General features: G+C 32.5%; 1 protein-coding gene across 6 annotated transcripts in view; it reads left to right on the plus strand.

Moving 5' to 3' along the window:
- The first annotated feature begins 3,349 nt into the window (after nucleotides 1-3,349).
- LOC148610728 (serine/threonine-protein kinase BRSK2-like) overlaps nucleotides 3,350-15,343 on the plus strand; it is a 64,841-nt gene continuing 52,847 nt past the window's right edge. For all 6 annotated transcript variants that reach the window (XM_088596010.1, XM_088596011.1, XM_088596012.1 and 3 more), the window contains exon 1: nucleotides 3,350-3,739. In XM_088596010.1, coding sequence (XP_088452136.1) covers nucleotides 3,649-3,739 — 91 coding nt within the window. In that variant the 5' untranslated portion in view covers nucleotides 3,350-3,648. The remainder of the gene's footprint in view (nucleotides 3,740-15,343) is intronic.

A 15,343-nucleotide genomic window follows, 5' to 3' on the forward strand; every position in this document is an offset into this window, starting at 1 on the left:
TTCTTGAATCTGTTTTCATGTTATCATCTGGAATCACAAAGACCAGAGATGACATCAACACTCTACAGATGGGGACTGTACTATATGTAGTGAATAATTGATTGAAACCAACTACTACTAGTAGTAAATCTTTAAATGACAATTATCCAAACTGCTTAACTCCAAAACTACAATCTAATTGCTGTCCAAATTAAGTGTGAAAGACCAATCATTAAACCTAAGTGTAGAAGTTTTAAAAAATGTGCAGATTTTTTTTATCCAATCTACTAAATTCAGGCTTCTGTATTAACAACAAGCTGACAAGCATTTTATTCCAACAGAAAATAACAGATACATTACTACAAACAAGCATGTACCATTAAAGTGGCAATTCTCTTGATAAAAATTAGACAGGAGTTGATTCATGCACATTAAAAACCCATCTAATTCAGTTACATTTCAAAAATGGCTAAAACCATGTTACCAGTCTAGGTACCAGTATCGTATTGCATATCCCTGAGCAGGTGTCCGTGAAAACATGGATGCTATAAAAATATAGTGCATTTTCTTTTTGCCTCTCTACAAACTAATATTTTGTCAAAAGATATGAACAATGACTTATAAAATAGAGCAAACATCACACTGTAAGATGAAGAACTTTTTTAAAAGAAAATCTAACATAATATCATAAAAATGTTCCACTGAAAAGGTTGGTTTGGTGAGTGCAAAACGAAAGTGAAAGTAGGGAAAATGGCTATTTATAGTTCGAGACTACTTTTCTGTCCGATCTTCGTGGACTCACCCTATTTTCTTTGCGGGAAATTATTTTTTCACATGTCCTTAGAAATGCTACATAAGTGAAAGTTTTATTGAATCAATTTACATATTTTTTTTAAAAATCCTAAAAATATGCACTTCACTATAGAAGTCTATGGGAAAATTAATACGATACCGAGACCTCTAAGTTAGTCTATAGATTGTGTATGAAATGGACACTTAGCCAGAGTTATTGTTCTTGATTTAGTTGATGTACGATTTCCTCAAAAGTACAGATCTGAATGCGGTCGTTATGTAAGAATATAGCACAAAGATTTTCTGCACCATAAATCACCTTTTCAATAGGGAGTACATGGATTCATATATTCCAGGGCCTAATTTACACATCGATGACAAGGAGAAGTTGAATTCTGTTTGAAAAATAACAATATTGAAATTTTTAGATGACTGCATAAAAAGGTAAGTTCGTATATTGGCATGGCACTATGACGTCGACACTAGATTTCCCTGTGAAAACTTGAGTACAATAGTTGGTTGATCTTTATAAAATTTTATAACAAGGTTCCTAATCAGAAAATGAAGGTCGGTATTGATTTTGGGTTTTTGGCCCGACCATTTGAGAATTAGGGGCCCAAAACACAATCCATGAAATTTTAACTATATATACTGAATATTACATGTAAAAATCTGTATCACACGCTGTATCAACCCGAGAATCCTATATCTCGATAAGAGCCATCGGCCCGTGGGGTGATAGGTCGAGGGTTGATACAGCATGTGATACAGATTTTAAAATATCATGTTCATTATATCATATATTTAACCAAACTTCAAGTCTGAAGGGGTGCGATATCAGGGATCCGATATAGGTCTAGAGGTGTGATATAAGATATGCGATAAAGGTTTAGAGGTGTGATATAGGGTATGCGATATAGGGTAGACGATATAGGGTTGAAACAAACACTTATAATGCATATACAAAAAAGTTATATTTTAATCTAAATATCTTATAAGGTGCCAATAAAAGCATTGGAATGTCTAAAATATTGTTTCACAATATTCTTTATCACAATGGTCAGAATTGAACTTCTCAGAAATATGCATTTTCTGATTTGATTATTAGAGAATGAATCTTTTTTGCAATTGTATTTAGGTGCCAAACCACAAAAGAAAGACTGGGATTGATTTTTGAGGGGTTGTGGCTTGAGCCAAATAAGAAGAAGGGCCAGAGACAAGTTTTTTTTCTGATTTCTTGACGATACCTTGCTTATTTGTGGCCTGATTTTAAAGTTTTTTCTTATTAGTTTCCTTATAAAAAAATCCCTGCATGGAATTTTCATCACATTACAGATCACTTATGGTTTTCGAGTTATAAGCGGTCAAACGGGACTACGCCCCACACAATGGACTTTTTATTTTTGGCGCGGTTTTGATTTTTTAAAATTTAAAATCCATATGAAAATCCCAGCCTGAATACAGGAGCTTAAAAAAGTGAAAGATACCCAAATGTATTCATCCTTTACAAGTACATCTGTATTTGAGAGTGAGTTCCTTGTATCGGTTGAAAAAAATGTGGAATGTTTAAACAAGCTTGTGATATCGAAAACCTTGATGTAGTGATATCTCGGTGATATAGATTACTTTCGTTAAAATTCGAAACATTGTTACAAATGAAAATGTGCAATTTGCGTAAAAGGACGCTCCTGTCGAACGGGGAGGGAGGTAATCCTGATCTGAAAATAGACAGGTGTTCATATAAAACCCCCACTCTGGACGGACTCTTGTGTTTTCACTTATTACTTCTCGACTTTATAACAGCAATGCTTTGCTCTATAGGAACAAACAAATGTATAACATCAAAACTCAAACGTGTGCAGAATGCAGCTGCAAGATTATATTACGGACAAGAGAGTATGAGTCAATCATGCCAGTTATTATTTCAGTGCATTGGTTACCAGTTCAATACCATTGTCAATACAAACGTTGTTTCTTCACTTGGATCAAAATCAGCTTTAAAATCAGCCTCATAAGAATGAAGGAATAGGTCAGCAAGTAGAGGAGTACAATTTGTTCCCATTGGAATGTTGACTGCTTGTTGAAAAACGCGTCCACCACGCTGGACACTGACATTACAACCCCACTGTCACTGTAATGAAAAATGTCTGCCCATGAGTCTTCAATGAATGACTGAGAAATCCTCACAACCATCGAAATTTGCTAAATCGGTATCGAATATGGCAATTTATCATATTCACTCATTAAACATGTCATAATCTGGTTTCCTTTTATACTGATTCTCGTAATTACGCATGTCCTTCATAAAATCCTGCATCCGCCCCTGTATTATATAATACTAATAGCAATATAAAGTCCCTGTTAATGATTTCCCTCAATTAAAAAATATATATATATACATTTATTTTTTTACAGATGATATCATAAATAAATCATTATGCACTGAAATCCTTCAATAAATTAAATTTCGTGACATTCCAATCAGTACAATAATATGCACGTGTGTCAAATAAATAATTTAGAAAATCCGCGGGAAATCTGCATGAATTATTTCCCTTCGATTGTTTTAGCAACAGAAGGCGCTGCTGTTTCGGATGCTGAGGAGATGAACAGATGATTCAGAGAAAGGCCGAGGATTACTAAATTTAGCTTTAAAAGTGTTGAATTTATGAAATTGAGTGCAATGTCTATTGATTACGGAACCGTCTTATTTATTCCTAAATATAAATCGGTGTCCGTGGATTTTTAAACTCAGCGGAAATGGGAATAGCTCTCCGATGATCTTGTATTGATCAATTCTATGTTAATGATAGTGCATTTACTTGGGAAATTTATGTGGCATTTCTTATTTTTTTCTTATGAATATATTTTTACACAATGTCAAGGTCCCATAGGATATCTTTACATCGAGATGAGCAGTATGTCGGGCCGTATAAGCTGGAAAAGACCCTTGGAAAGGGACAAACAGGTATACAGTCTTTTATCCCATAGTATGACACTTTGACAGACAATCACCAGTCGGGTACCAGGGTATCCTACTCATTGTGACTTAAGTCTTGTATGACTATTATTTAGCCTTAGGAATTTGTAAGGGGTGCTCTTTGAAAAAAAAAACATTTACTGTCAGCTGGTGTACATGTACTTAGAGATTACTTAAAATTAAATGTACATGTACATTGTAACTTTTAACTACATGTTCACTTTATATACATGTGCCTCCCTTGAAATTAAGAAAATTATTGGACAGGATTTACACATACATTTGCACCACTTATATCTTTTGTACATGTACATGTGTATAGCCACATCAATTCTGCATACATGTACATTAGTATGTTTATCCAATTAGGATTGTACAGTAGTACGAATACATTTTCATAAAGTGGTATACATTAACATGAGTTCATGTACAAATGTATTACCATGTACAAAATGTAGCTGGTAATTTTTGTATCTGCCAAATTTCGTGATTTTCTCCATTAATTAGGGTGTCAATTTTTTGTGGTCTTTATTTTCTGTGTCTTAAGAATTATAATAACAATCGCAATGTATTTACCTTATTTTTACACAAGTTTTAATCTGTTCTTGGAAATGTAATGGCCATCTACTTTACAATTGTAAGTGTATAAATGTACATTTAGGGTTAAGTTGATATGTATGTACATGTAGTATATTTTTCTTTAGGTACAATGTACTTTGTACAGTGCACATGTACAAATGTACAGCTTTAATCCTAGTAGAAATTTCAAATAATACATGTATGTGTAGGCATTAAACAAATGTACATACTTCATATACATGTTTATGTACAGTCCACTCTGATCATAGATCTAGAATGCATGTGTAACGGGAGAGCATGATTTGCCTCTCAAAATTAGACCTATACTACCAAGGACCAAATGGTAGACTGCTCAGTTACAAACCATTTTGGCTAAAGAAGGAATCCATTAGCTAAGTCAGTTAACTGGTTATTTCAATTTTTCTACCTACTTCAATTCAGGTAGGCCTTCCAGCCACACTTCCTCTACCTCAAGAGTCTTCATACTATATGCAACTCATAACACTAACTTGAAAGGATTTTCATTGCACCATTAGTATTTAAAAAAAATATGAATTATTACTTACTTGTACATATACATGGTGTAACTTCAGAAATTGACAAGTTTAACTTCACTGCCATTTACAGTTTTTTGTATCTTGCCATTAAAGTTTTGAGTCCCTTTTACTAAACACTTGATTAGCGGTAACTGGACAGTTTGATACAATTGTACAATGTACATGCATTTGTACATGTACAAATGTACATTTACATGTACAATGTGAATTCTCAAAGCACTTTTGTCAGTCCTACATGTATCATGCTCCTACATGTACATGTAGTGAATATTCTTTAACCTGAAAAACTACATGTATATAAACTAGGTCTGTCAATCAATTAGAAATAAATTTGTTAACTCAGACAAAAAACAAAACCTTTATTGCTTTATTTCAAACAAATGAACAACTGTTTAATCTCCAAACGTTCTAGTTACAGACATTAAAAATAGACAGATAGATAAATTTGTTGCATCATTAATTCAAATCTTTTGGCAAAAAAGTGAAATCAGCTGATAGAAACATTTGATTTGATCCATAGGTTTTTATTACTTGTGCATAAAAAACAGATATCTAAGCAATTATTTGAGGAGTGAGTCAGGATGCACCTTTGTGGCAGAATGTTAACAGCTGCCAATCTCTAATTTCTGTATGGCAGAGATCTAGATAAGCTGTTTTCTGGTTAATTATTTTATTAAAATTGATTAAAAAGTATGGTTCTTGCTGATAGTGCAAGTGAAAAAAATGTTGAAAATATCATTTTTTATTAAATTAAATTGATGTTTACAATTAATGTACTTATACATGTATTTGTACTTGCTGTATACATGTACCTATCTACATGTACATTGTACAATGTAAATGTGTATGAATGTACCTCAATACACAATGTAATTTTACATGTACATGTACAATGTACATGTACTGTTTCATGTTAATTTACACATTGTACATGTAGTAGGGAGGTACATTGTTTTATTTTTATTACACATATACATGTACATGTACCTGTATAATGTACATGTGAAAAAATCAGGGATGAGCAGTTAGGTTAAATGTCAAGGATTAATTTAGAAAAGTACAATGTGCATTGGTAGCAGTTACAATGTAATGTATAACCAGGCAAGTCATGGATTGCTTCATCTTGTAGCATAAGCTGAGATTACATGTTTGCTCGATTATAATGCACTACATGTACATGTACATGTATCTCAATGATTCATGCTTTCTCTCTGCTATTTGTGTTACTGACTCACCATTTAATGGACAATTTTTTGGTTTATTTTGGCTCAAAATTCAGACTGTTGCTCCAAATTTTGAAGAAAAAAATACCACAAATCAACCATATTTGATATCCTAAAGGTTTGTCTGTATTTTATTACGTTTTTTGGTTCATGTACTGGTACTACATAGTACATTGTACAAATGTACATGTATTTAAACTGGAGATTTTGGGACCAATGTAGGATCAATACTCAGTCAATATAGTTCTTGAGATTAATTGCACATTAACTTTTGGATAGGTTTAAAATTGGGAAAAAAAGTGAAATGGAACAAAATTTGTAAATGTGTGTGAAGTTGGATCAGTAGTATGGATGACTTACAGTTTATACATATTAGATCTTAGTAATATTTAAAATGCAAATGTATGATCACAATTTTGCAATCATGTAATCCTTGAAATTTTGTTTATGATAAAATTTTCACAAGTCAGAAAACATCAGTGCTATCAGCACTTTGATTTCTATATGAAGATGGAATGTTATTAAACAGGAGAAGAAACATTTTATATGCATGTACCTGTACCTTGGTACAAAATGAAAATATACATGTACATGTAGGCACAGGAATTAAACTGCAGGCATTTTTTGAAATAATGACCCCATTGGGATGGGTGGAGACCCTTGATGTCACTCACTTAATAGATGTACATGTAGTCAGTGTGGAGAGTTAAGAAATAAAATTAATATTGACAAAACTGTACATGTATTATTTTATGTCTACATACATCAATCTAATAAGCAAATAACTACCACTATATCAGCGTACATATACATGCATGTATGCTCACTTTAGTCTCCCGTGTTAGTGGTAGAAGGTAGCCATGCACATAGCCAAATTTTAGGTGACTTTGAATGTTGCATGTATGTTTGTTTATATTTTGAAATTGCCTCTTCAGATACATTGGACATTACTTATTAGCCACCACATTTGTCTATGCCTTTTTTTCTATAAAAGTGAGGCTTATGCAAATTTTATACTACCGCTATAACACAGCAGTTCTTACATGTACATGTTAATATAATAGAACTTTTATTATGACAGTGGGTTGCCCATATGTTGACCCCATGTCTGTAATCACTGTCTACTTGTATGTTTGTACATGTAGGTGACAGATATAAGATGAAGTTGAACTTGGTACATGTACAAGTGTAGTTATTTATCCGAGTTGATTATTGAAGCAGATATCTGTGTTTTCATGTAGTAGATATCATTATTAATGAAGATATGATGGAATAATTACTGTTATATTTGATGGTTAATGCTACTAAGGTATAAATAAGTATTGTAGAGGTTCATTAACTTGTTTCAAAGAATTTACTGGTTCTTTTTCCCTTGAAATAAACAAAATTACAATGTACATGAAATAAACAAAATTACAATGTACATGTATAGTTATAATGCTCATCATATACAGTGCATTTTTTGTGCAATGTACCCTTGTAATAGACACATCTTGAGTGCAGGATGTTGTGGGTTCCAGTGACAAACTGAATTAGATAAAAAAAAATCAATCCTTTCTTAAAGTCAATTAGGCAGGTATTTAAAGCTACTGCAAGCTACTACAAGGCAGGCAGGCTGTTCTAGGATTCCACTTTCCTGTCACCTGAGGCAAGTGCAATTTTTGTGCGAGAAAGTTGTTTATTATGCCCCACTTTCCCTTTGGCAAGTAGACAGCTTGATTATTATAAAGAATATGTTAAGTTTGGAAAGCAAACTTCAAGTGTGGAAAGTTAAACTTCTTTTAGAATTTTTCCGTGGAACCCTAAAATTTAAATAAGGATTCCCTATTAAACTGCTTTCTGTTCTTTTTTCATAAGTTAACGTAGTATTTACAGATTTCTCTCCGTAAATTTAAATTGTAGCGCATATTAGCAAAGCAGTTAAAAACAGGTATAGCACACTGCTCATAGTGTATTTTAAGTAAAACTGATTTCAGATAGCATAAAATTATAGTAAAATACACATGTATTGCACAGCATATTGGGTGTGGTATTTTGTGGGGAAAACACTGCTTGTAAAAACAATCCTTTCATATATTTACCCACAATTACATTTAAATAACAGATGAGTACATGTACATTTGTATATTTTTATTATTTACCTTACATGTATTTCATGAAGGTGTAAATAGCAATCCTACGAGGATTTGAGTAGGAGGTCATTATCACTTCAATTAACATCCATAGTGAGAGTGTTGTGGTATACCGGTATATATATACATGTACATGTTGAATTTTGAGGATGAGCCATTTTTAATGACCTTCAAATTCTTTTACATTTTTCATCACAATATTTGATGTTCATGGGTGATTCAGCTTGAATGTGATAAATGGTGCATGACCTGTCTAATCCAAATCACTGAACATGTACATGTATAGGTAAGAAAAAAGGTATGAAATTTAAAAAAATGGAATTTAACGGATAATGTTCAACGAAAAAATGTATATACACGGGCATATCTGTGCACGAAAAACAATAAAAAGTGCCATTTCACTTGGAACACTTGTAAAAGATAAACATTTTTTGTATCGTTGTATAGGAAAAAAACCAAAAATTTATTTTTTTGCTCAATCAACCACCTGTCTGGGTGAAAGTGTTAAAACATAATTTACATATTATCATCGCTTATACATGTAACTGACATTCATAGTCTGTGTTTTGTAGAAGGAAACGTGACATTTATGACAATAATTAACAGAAATATTTATTTTTGTATCATAATTAATTAATGTATGAGGGTTTATAGCCTCCAATTAATAGCAGCTCAACAAGTCCATTGATTGATATGTGTAGGTCAGTAAATAATGATTAAATGTCAGCTTCATCATGATCTGTTTTTGAAAAAAGGCCAATACAGGGTTAATGTTAGTTTTATGTATCATAATTAATTAATATATCATGATCTATTTGATAATAGGCCAACAAATGATAAAGATCAGTTTTGAAGAGCTTGTACATGTACTTTAAATTAAACGTTGTGATAAACTATGTTCTAATATAAAAATGTGATATTTCACATCATTTCATGGGAATGCCTATTTTTATATGTATTGATGCAGTTTTTTCCCTTTTTGCAAGGTCATTTACATGTACATTTACATGTATACAGTTACATATGTATATACTAGATACATAATACATGTATACGTGTACAGATGTTAAGGTACTTGTATAGATCACTATGGAAGGGACCCACACATTAATGTGATCGAATGACAATATTTGGAGAGTGGATGGACTGCAGCTTCTTTTACCTGGAATCACAGCTGTTAACTGTAAGCATTAAAATATTGGTCAAAGATATTTTGAAGTAAAATCTCAGATAGGGTTTTTTTTTGCCAGAATAATGTAAAAGTTACATTAAGCAGATGGAAAACTTTTTGGTAAATCAATTAAACTTTCGTTGTGTTTATGTATTGTCTGATTAGCTATCATTCAGTAGCCTGACATGATGAAGTAAGCAACTTGGGTTGGTGGATCAATATTCATAGTAGGATTTGGGATTTTAAGTCTATTTCTCGAAAAGTTTTTTCCACAGTGGCCAGTTTTAAAAGGGGGAGGGCTGTGATCACACAAAAGAACTTTAACCCTGCCTGTCCCATTTCGTTTTCACTTTAATTTTTGTTTAATGTTGCTGGAGTATATGTATATAGAGGCTCTATTTTGCTGTATAATGTTGTTTTGAAGCCAGCTATACAGCCTGTCCCAGAGGTGTTAGGGTTTTCTCATTGTTCATTGAAGACCTGTGGATTGCCCTGAGCTGACATTTTTCACCCAAGTGGGATTGTTGTTGACACATTCACCATATTCATTCTCATTATTTAGTAAGATTCATGATTTTTAGGTAATTTCTTGAACTGTATTACTAGTAAAATTTTGTAAATACCTGGCCTTCTACAAATACATTTGTCTGTTTTTGACTGCAGGCCACATTGTACGATGAAACCTGTCTGACTTTTAGATTTGTTCAGTTTAAACAGAGGTGTCAGTTTGTCAAGTTTCAACACATTAAATTGTTGTCAAGGAACTTTAAAGTGTCTGGCTTGAACAGGTTTTCTGATTATTCAGTGTTTGGTTTGGACAAGTTTTACTTTATTTTCATGTAGTTGAAAGTTCAGCTTCATTCAATACCAGAACTACCTGTACATTTTGTTCATGTACATGTAACTGTTATATATGACTTTAGTTAAGGAATATCAGAGGTTTGCACTTTTATTGGTTCTCTGTAGTTTCTACATATTATCTTTGCTAATTGGGCTGTACAGATTGTGATTCTCTCAATTAGACCTACATGTACATGTATACTGAAAAAATATCACCAAATTCACGATTTTACTGATCATGTTCATAAAATACATCTTAAAATACAGATTGTAATAAAGTTACAAAAACAGGTTTTGATAATGGATACTGCAGGAAAATGTAGATTTTGAGAAAAAAAAAGAGAAACTTGACTAGGATATGAAATGTAAATGAAGGTAGCTGCGGCCTCCCCTGTGGTGTGAGGGTTTCCTTGTCATTCATTGAAGACTCGTGGGTGGCCTTTGGCTGATATTTTTCATCCTGGTGGGGTTGTTGTCTCTTTGACTTATTCGCAATATCCATTCTTGCTAAATATTGTCTAATTTAACAAAGTTACTAAACTTATAAAGTTACCCTGGGTAATAGTCAAAAAGATAGTAAAAAAAGGAAGTCTTTATATATACATACATATAACAGAAGTCGATCCCAAGGTTAAAACTATAAAGTTTGAAACCACCCCAATGGACTTACAGGCATTTCCAATGGTGATGGTGTGTTAAACCAGGACTTCCTCAGTACACAAGTTCAATTTGATTTACAGTGTAGCCTTTTCTAGTAATCCCACTGTGGATGTGGACATGTTCTGAGCAAATTTTCAATGGTTCATTGCATTTGTATGTAAATGGATTGATATGAATTCAGTAATTCAGTGTACATGCATTAATAAGGATTTAGACTTTTCAGATCAATACTACATATAACGCTCATCTGTTCACAATAAAATTGTCTGTATTTGTAACATTATCAATTCATTGATATTCATGAGATTTTATATGCTCACCCACATCAAACCAAGTGCAGAAAGGTTAGAATGTTACTTCCAATAGACAGAGTTGAGATAACATTCAGGTCTAAATTAAAATGATGTTTGTTTGGCCTTTCCAGATTTATAAGGATCATTTTTAGTAGGTAGGTAAAAAAATACAATTTAGAAACAACTGATATCAGTTCTAAATATCTTTCAAAATGTAAAATGCAAATTAAATTTTTGGGTATGGCCATTTTCTCGGGGTTGATAGGAAAAGGCCAAACCTGCATAAAGTCAGCCTCAGTACTGAGCTGTTGGTCACTGAGAAGACGCATTGCTTTTGGGACACGTAGGAAAATTTGTACTTGATTTTCAAAGAGATTACCTCTTTTCCCATTCTGAATCGGTGATTATGAATGTGCGTGACTTAAACCACCAGGGGAAGATTAAATTGAGAGTTTTCCTGCCATTTTACATTTTTCTAGTTTTCTATAGATTTCAGCATATTCTTAATATATATCAATTCTCCACTCTCCAAAATTGGGCCTTAAACATGCTTTCTGAATTTTGCATGTTGAAAATATCAATTTTTCCATCTTTTGTGGAGAAAAAATGTAAACCACTGATCAATATTTCTCATGATGTCAGTGATGGTCAGACCTGTGGAATGTTAATCAGTCAGGACAGATGAACTGAATTCTTTTGGAATCAAGTTGATTACAAGGTGCAAAGTACATTTTGTCATGTTTGTATAATCCAGCTAATACATTTTTTTTCCCAATAATTGTTTTATGCATCCATGACCATCCTGTTCACTTAAATACACAGAACTACATGTAACATAGTTTTCTGATAATTTTGATATTAATTTTAATTCATCAATGCTGATAGGATATCCTTCATAATTACCATCTTGATAGGCTTAAAAATGTATATGTATATACATTTAACCTTTGCATGGCATGTAAGGCAGTTGTCCATTATTTATGTTAATGGTGTCATACTGTCTGTCTGTATGATTCTATCTGAAAGGGTTGTAGTTGCAGCACATGTACACAGATATATACATGTAGTTTAGTTCATGTACATTTATTTTAAGCAATTTCAGGCACCCGGTAAATGTACAATTGACAGCTACATGTACATAATAGTCTTATTTCAGCCAGTCTTCTTGGAGAGAACATGGATAAAAAAGGTTAGGTCTCTTGTATATTCAAAATGTAGGATTTTCATCTAGTTTGTCTGTAATGAAAAAAAAACAGTGTTTGTAAAAACCATTGGTCAGTCAGTAGATTTTGGCACTATTTACTCACTCTCAAATATTCCCTACTTTGAGTAATAGTGGTGGTTTGGGTGTCCATCTTTCCATCCATACTTTCTATTCCAGCATTTCTAGAGGTTGTTTGGCAAGCTTTTTTTCTGACTTGGTGCCATCCTTTATGGAGGAAAGGAATTGACCAACCTCGTACATTGTAGGAGTACTATACATGTCCTTCCTTCCATTATGCATAGGGGTGCCCATCTCTTATCCATCACTGTTCCAGCTACAATGAACAGTATTACACCATTGAGTGGAATGTAATGAAACTTTCACAGAATTTCATGTATTTTAGATTTTGATCCAAATGGAGGTCAAAAGTAGCATATTAAGTTATTAAAATGGGCATAGGGGTATTGGTCTCAGTTTTTCTTCTTTTTTTTTTCATTTTTGAAATAGATGGGACCAACTGGATTTCTGAATGGACCAACTGTGTTTAAAAAAATGTGAAAACCATTTATAGGGGTGTATATGTACATGTATATCCAATTCAGAGGTTAACTGTGAAGTTTAGCATTGATACATTATACATGTACATGTAGCAGTTATGAAAAATGGCTAGTTTGACACCAGATATATATTCAAATACCTTTAAAATGGAAATGTTAAGTAATGACTGATTTTGGTTTTTTGAGACATTATCTTTGCTTATAATCACACGTAAGTCATGTAATCATGCTCAGGCAATATTTGAATGCCACTACTCTGTATCAACTGGGTATTATAAACCCTGATAAAAACTATGTCACAATTGATGCAGTTTTACCAGGATCCATTCATGCTGATATTTGATGTCCTGTTGCTATATTGATTATTTGGGGATTTCCATCAATTATTCCTAGGTTTACATTGTTTGCATTTATAAGCAAATAATATCGTTTTAATGAACTTGATTGTATCATGTGTATTAATTTTTTACGTAATTTTCATGAATGTTTTATTGAATATACATGTATGTTTTTCCCGTCTAAACTGATTTTAAGGACGAGAAATACATGAACGTGAAGTGAACCTTGTACTGTATAGATATGCATAATATTACTTATAAAAATTTGTGTTTGGTTCTGAAAAAAATCACTGGGTTGAATAGGTGAACTGGTTCATGCATAATTTTACTTCTGGTTCATGTATAATTTTACTTATCTTCTAACCTACAAAAATGAATTTGTAGTTCATGATGTAGAAGGTCATATGGCAATATATATAGACCTGTGTGTTGCCTTAAATATGGACTGATGTGTAGCTGATATCCATTGAATTTTTTAGAGCAATCTGTTGGTATATATATTGCATTTCAATCTGAAGTATTATGAAGTTTTAAAATGTATTTTACTCTTCAGTATTTGTGTTAAAGAATAGAGAAAAACACACATGACCTTTTGGAATTGTGATGTTATGCTTTTAATTTGAAAACTGCAATCCATATTTACAAAATATAATTTCCAAGCATTCCAGATCATAATTTGGACCAGCATATATCTTAAATATTTTCAAATATGACCTTACGTTGTCCTGAAGAATTATAGAACTAATATTTGACAATTGTCTTATGGTACAGGTAGAGTCTTACAATGATAATTGTCCCAATCCATTCTTACGTCTGTCCTGTCCTGTCCCGTCAATTAAGGGTAATAAATATCTAATTTTTATTGTTGTTTCCTGCTGTGGGGAGTCGTAAATATGTACCTGGCTGATCGCTAGTGGTACATGTACTTTAAGTTTAAACTTACATATACCTGTTCACTTCAAATATAAATTTTACCTTCACATATATGGTATATTGTATATTGCATATGTATGTGTTATGGATTTTTTTTTCTTGGCTTGAAGTACATCTTACTTCTATCATTTCCATGTAATTATTTTTAAGAATAAATAGAAGGTCAGATAATGAAACTATTGTGTGTAAACATTATAGTACATGTAGGTAGTTCCTGATACATGTACATGTTGTTGACTGGGGCTGAAAAATATCAAGGACCCAATATTAGCATTTGGCTAATTGGCTATCTTTAAAACCACTAACACAAGCTTTGAGTCTTTGAGGTTTAGCAGGGGCAAAGTTGCTGGTATTTACAAAAATGCATATTTATCAAACCTTCGAATTTGTCTTATCAATAGAAATTCAGATGCTATGCCTCAGTTAAGAAATTAGTCTAAGAATGTCCAAAGGTTCAGAAAACTACATCATATTCTCATTGGCTACAAGTCTTTCTGAAGAATTGGGAAAAGTGGGAAACATCTGGAACATGCATGTCAAAAACCCACTAATCTGACAATATGATTATACTCTTATATGTAGCGTCTCTATTTGATATCTGCAATACTGGATTTGAATTGATTGGAAATTTTTCATCCAAATGGTAGAAAACTGAAGTAAATCAGGTAATGAAATGTTAAGTTGCGGTACATTTCAATGAAATCGTAACATGTATTACCAAAATGATGATGATGATAAAAGGTCATGTCCTTATTCTACAGATAATCAAATTACATTGTATAATAAGGGATGGTATATTTTAACCCTGTTTCAACCACTGCCTGATTCTTGCAGAGACTAACACTTAAGTCCTTTCTTATTAAAGCCTTCAACAGTCAGGAAACCTTTCAGTCAATATGTTTTTTTCTAATTCCAATGACCTTACATAATACATGTACTTCTATTCTTCCAGGGATCATAGAATTGTATCCAATGAAAGCTCTCCAAGGCAAAGTATAATATAATTCTCCTTTATTCTTGTCTATTAGGGGAATCAGTCAATTTGCTACTAAATCTAATAATGTTGTTTATTGTGTGTGAAGAATTTATCTGAAGGCTGTATGAG

Source organism: Perna viridis, chromosome 8, assembly GCF_037379345.1.
Source record: "Perna viridis isolate PV_CMFRI_1.1 ecotype Kerala chromosome 8, ASM3737934v1, whole genome shotgun sequence".
Taxonomy (NCBI): Eukaryota; Metazoa; Mollusca; class Bivalvia; order Mytilida; family Mytilidae; genus Perna; species Perna viridis.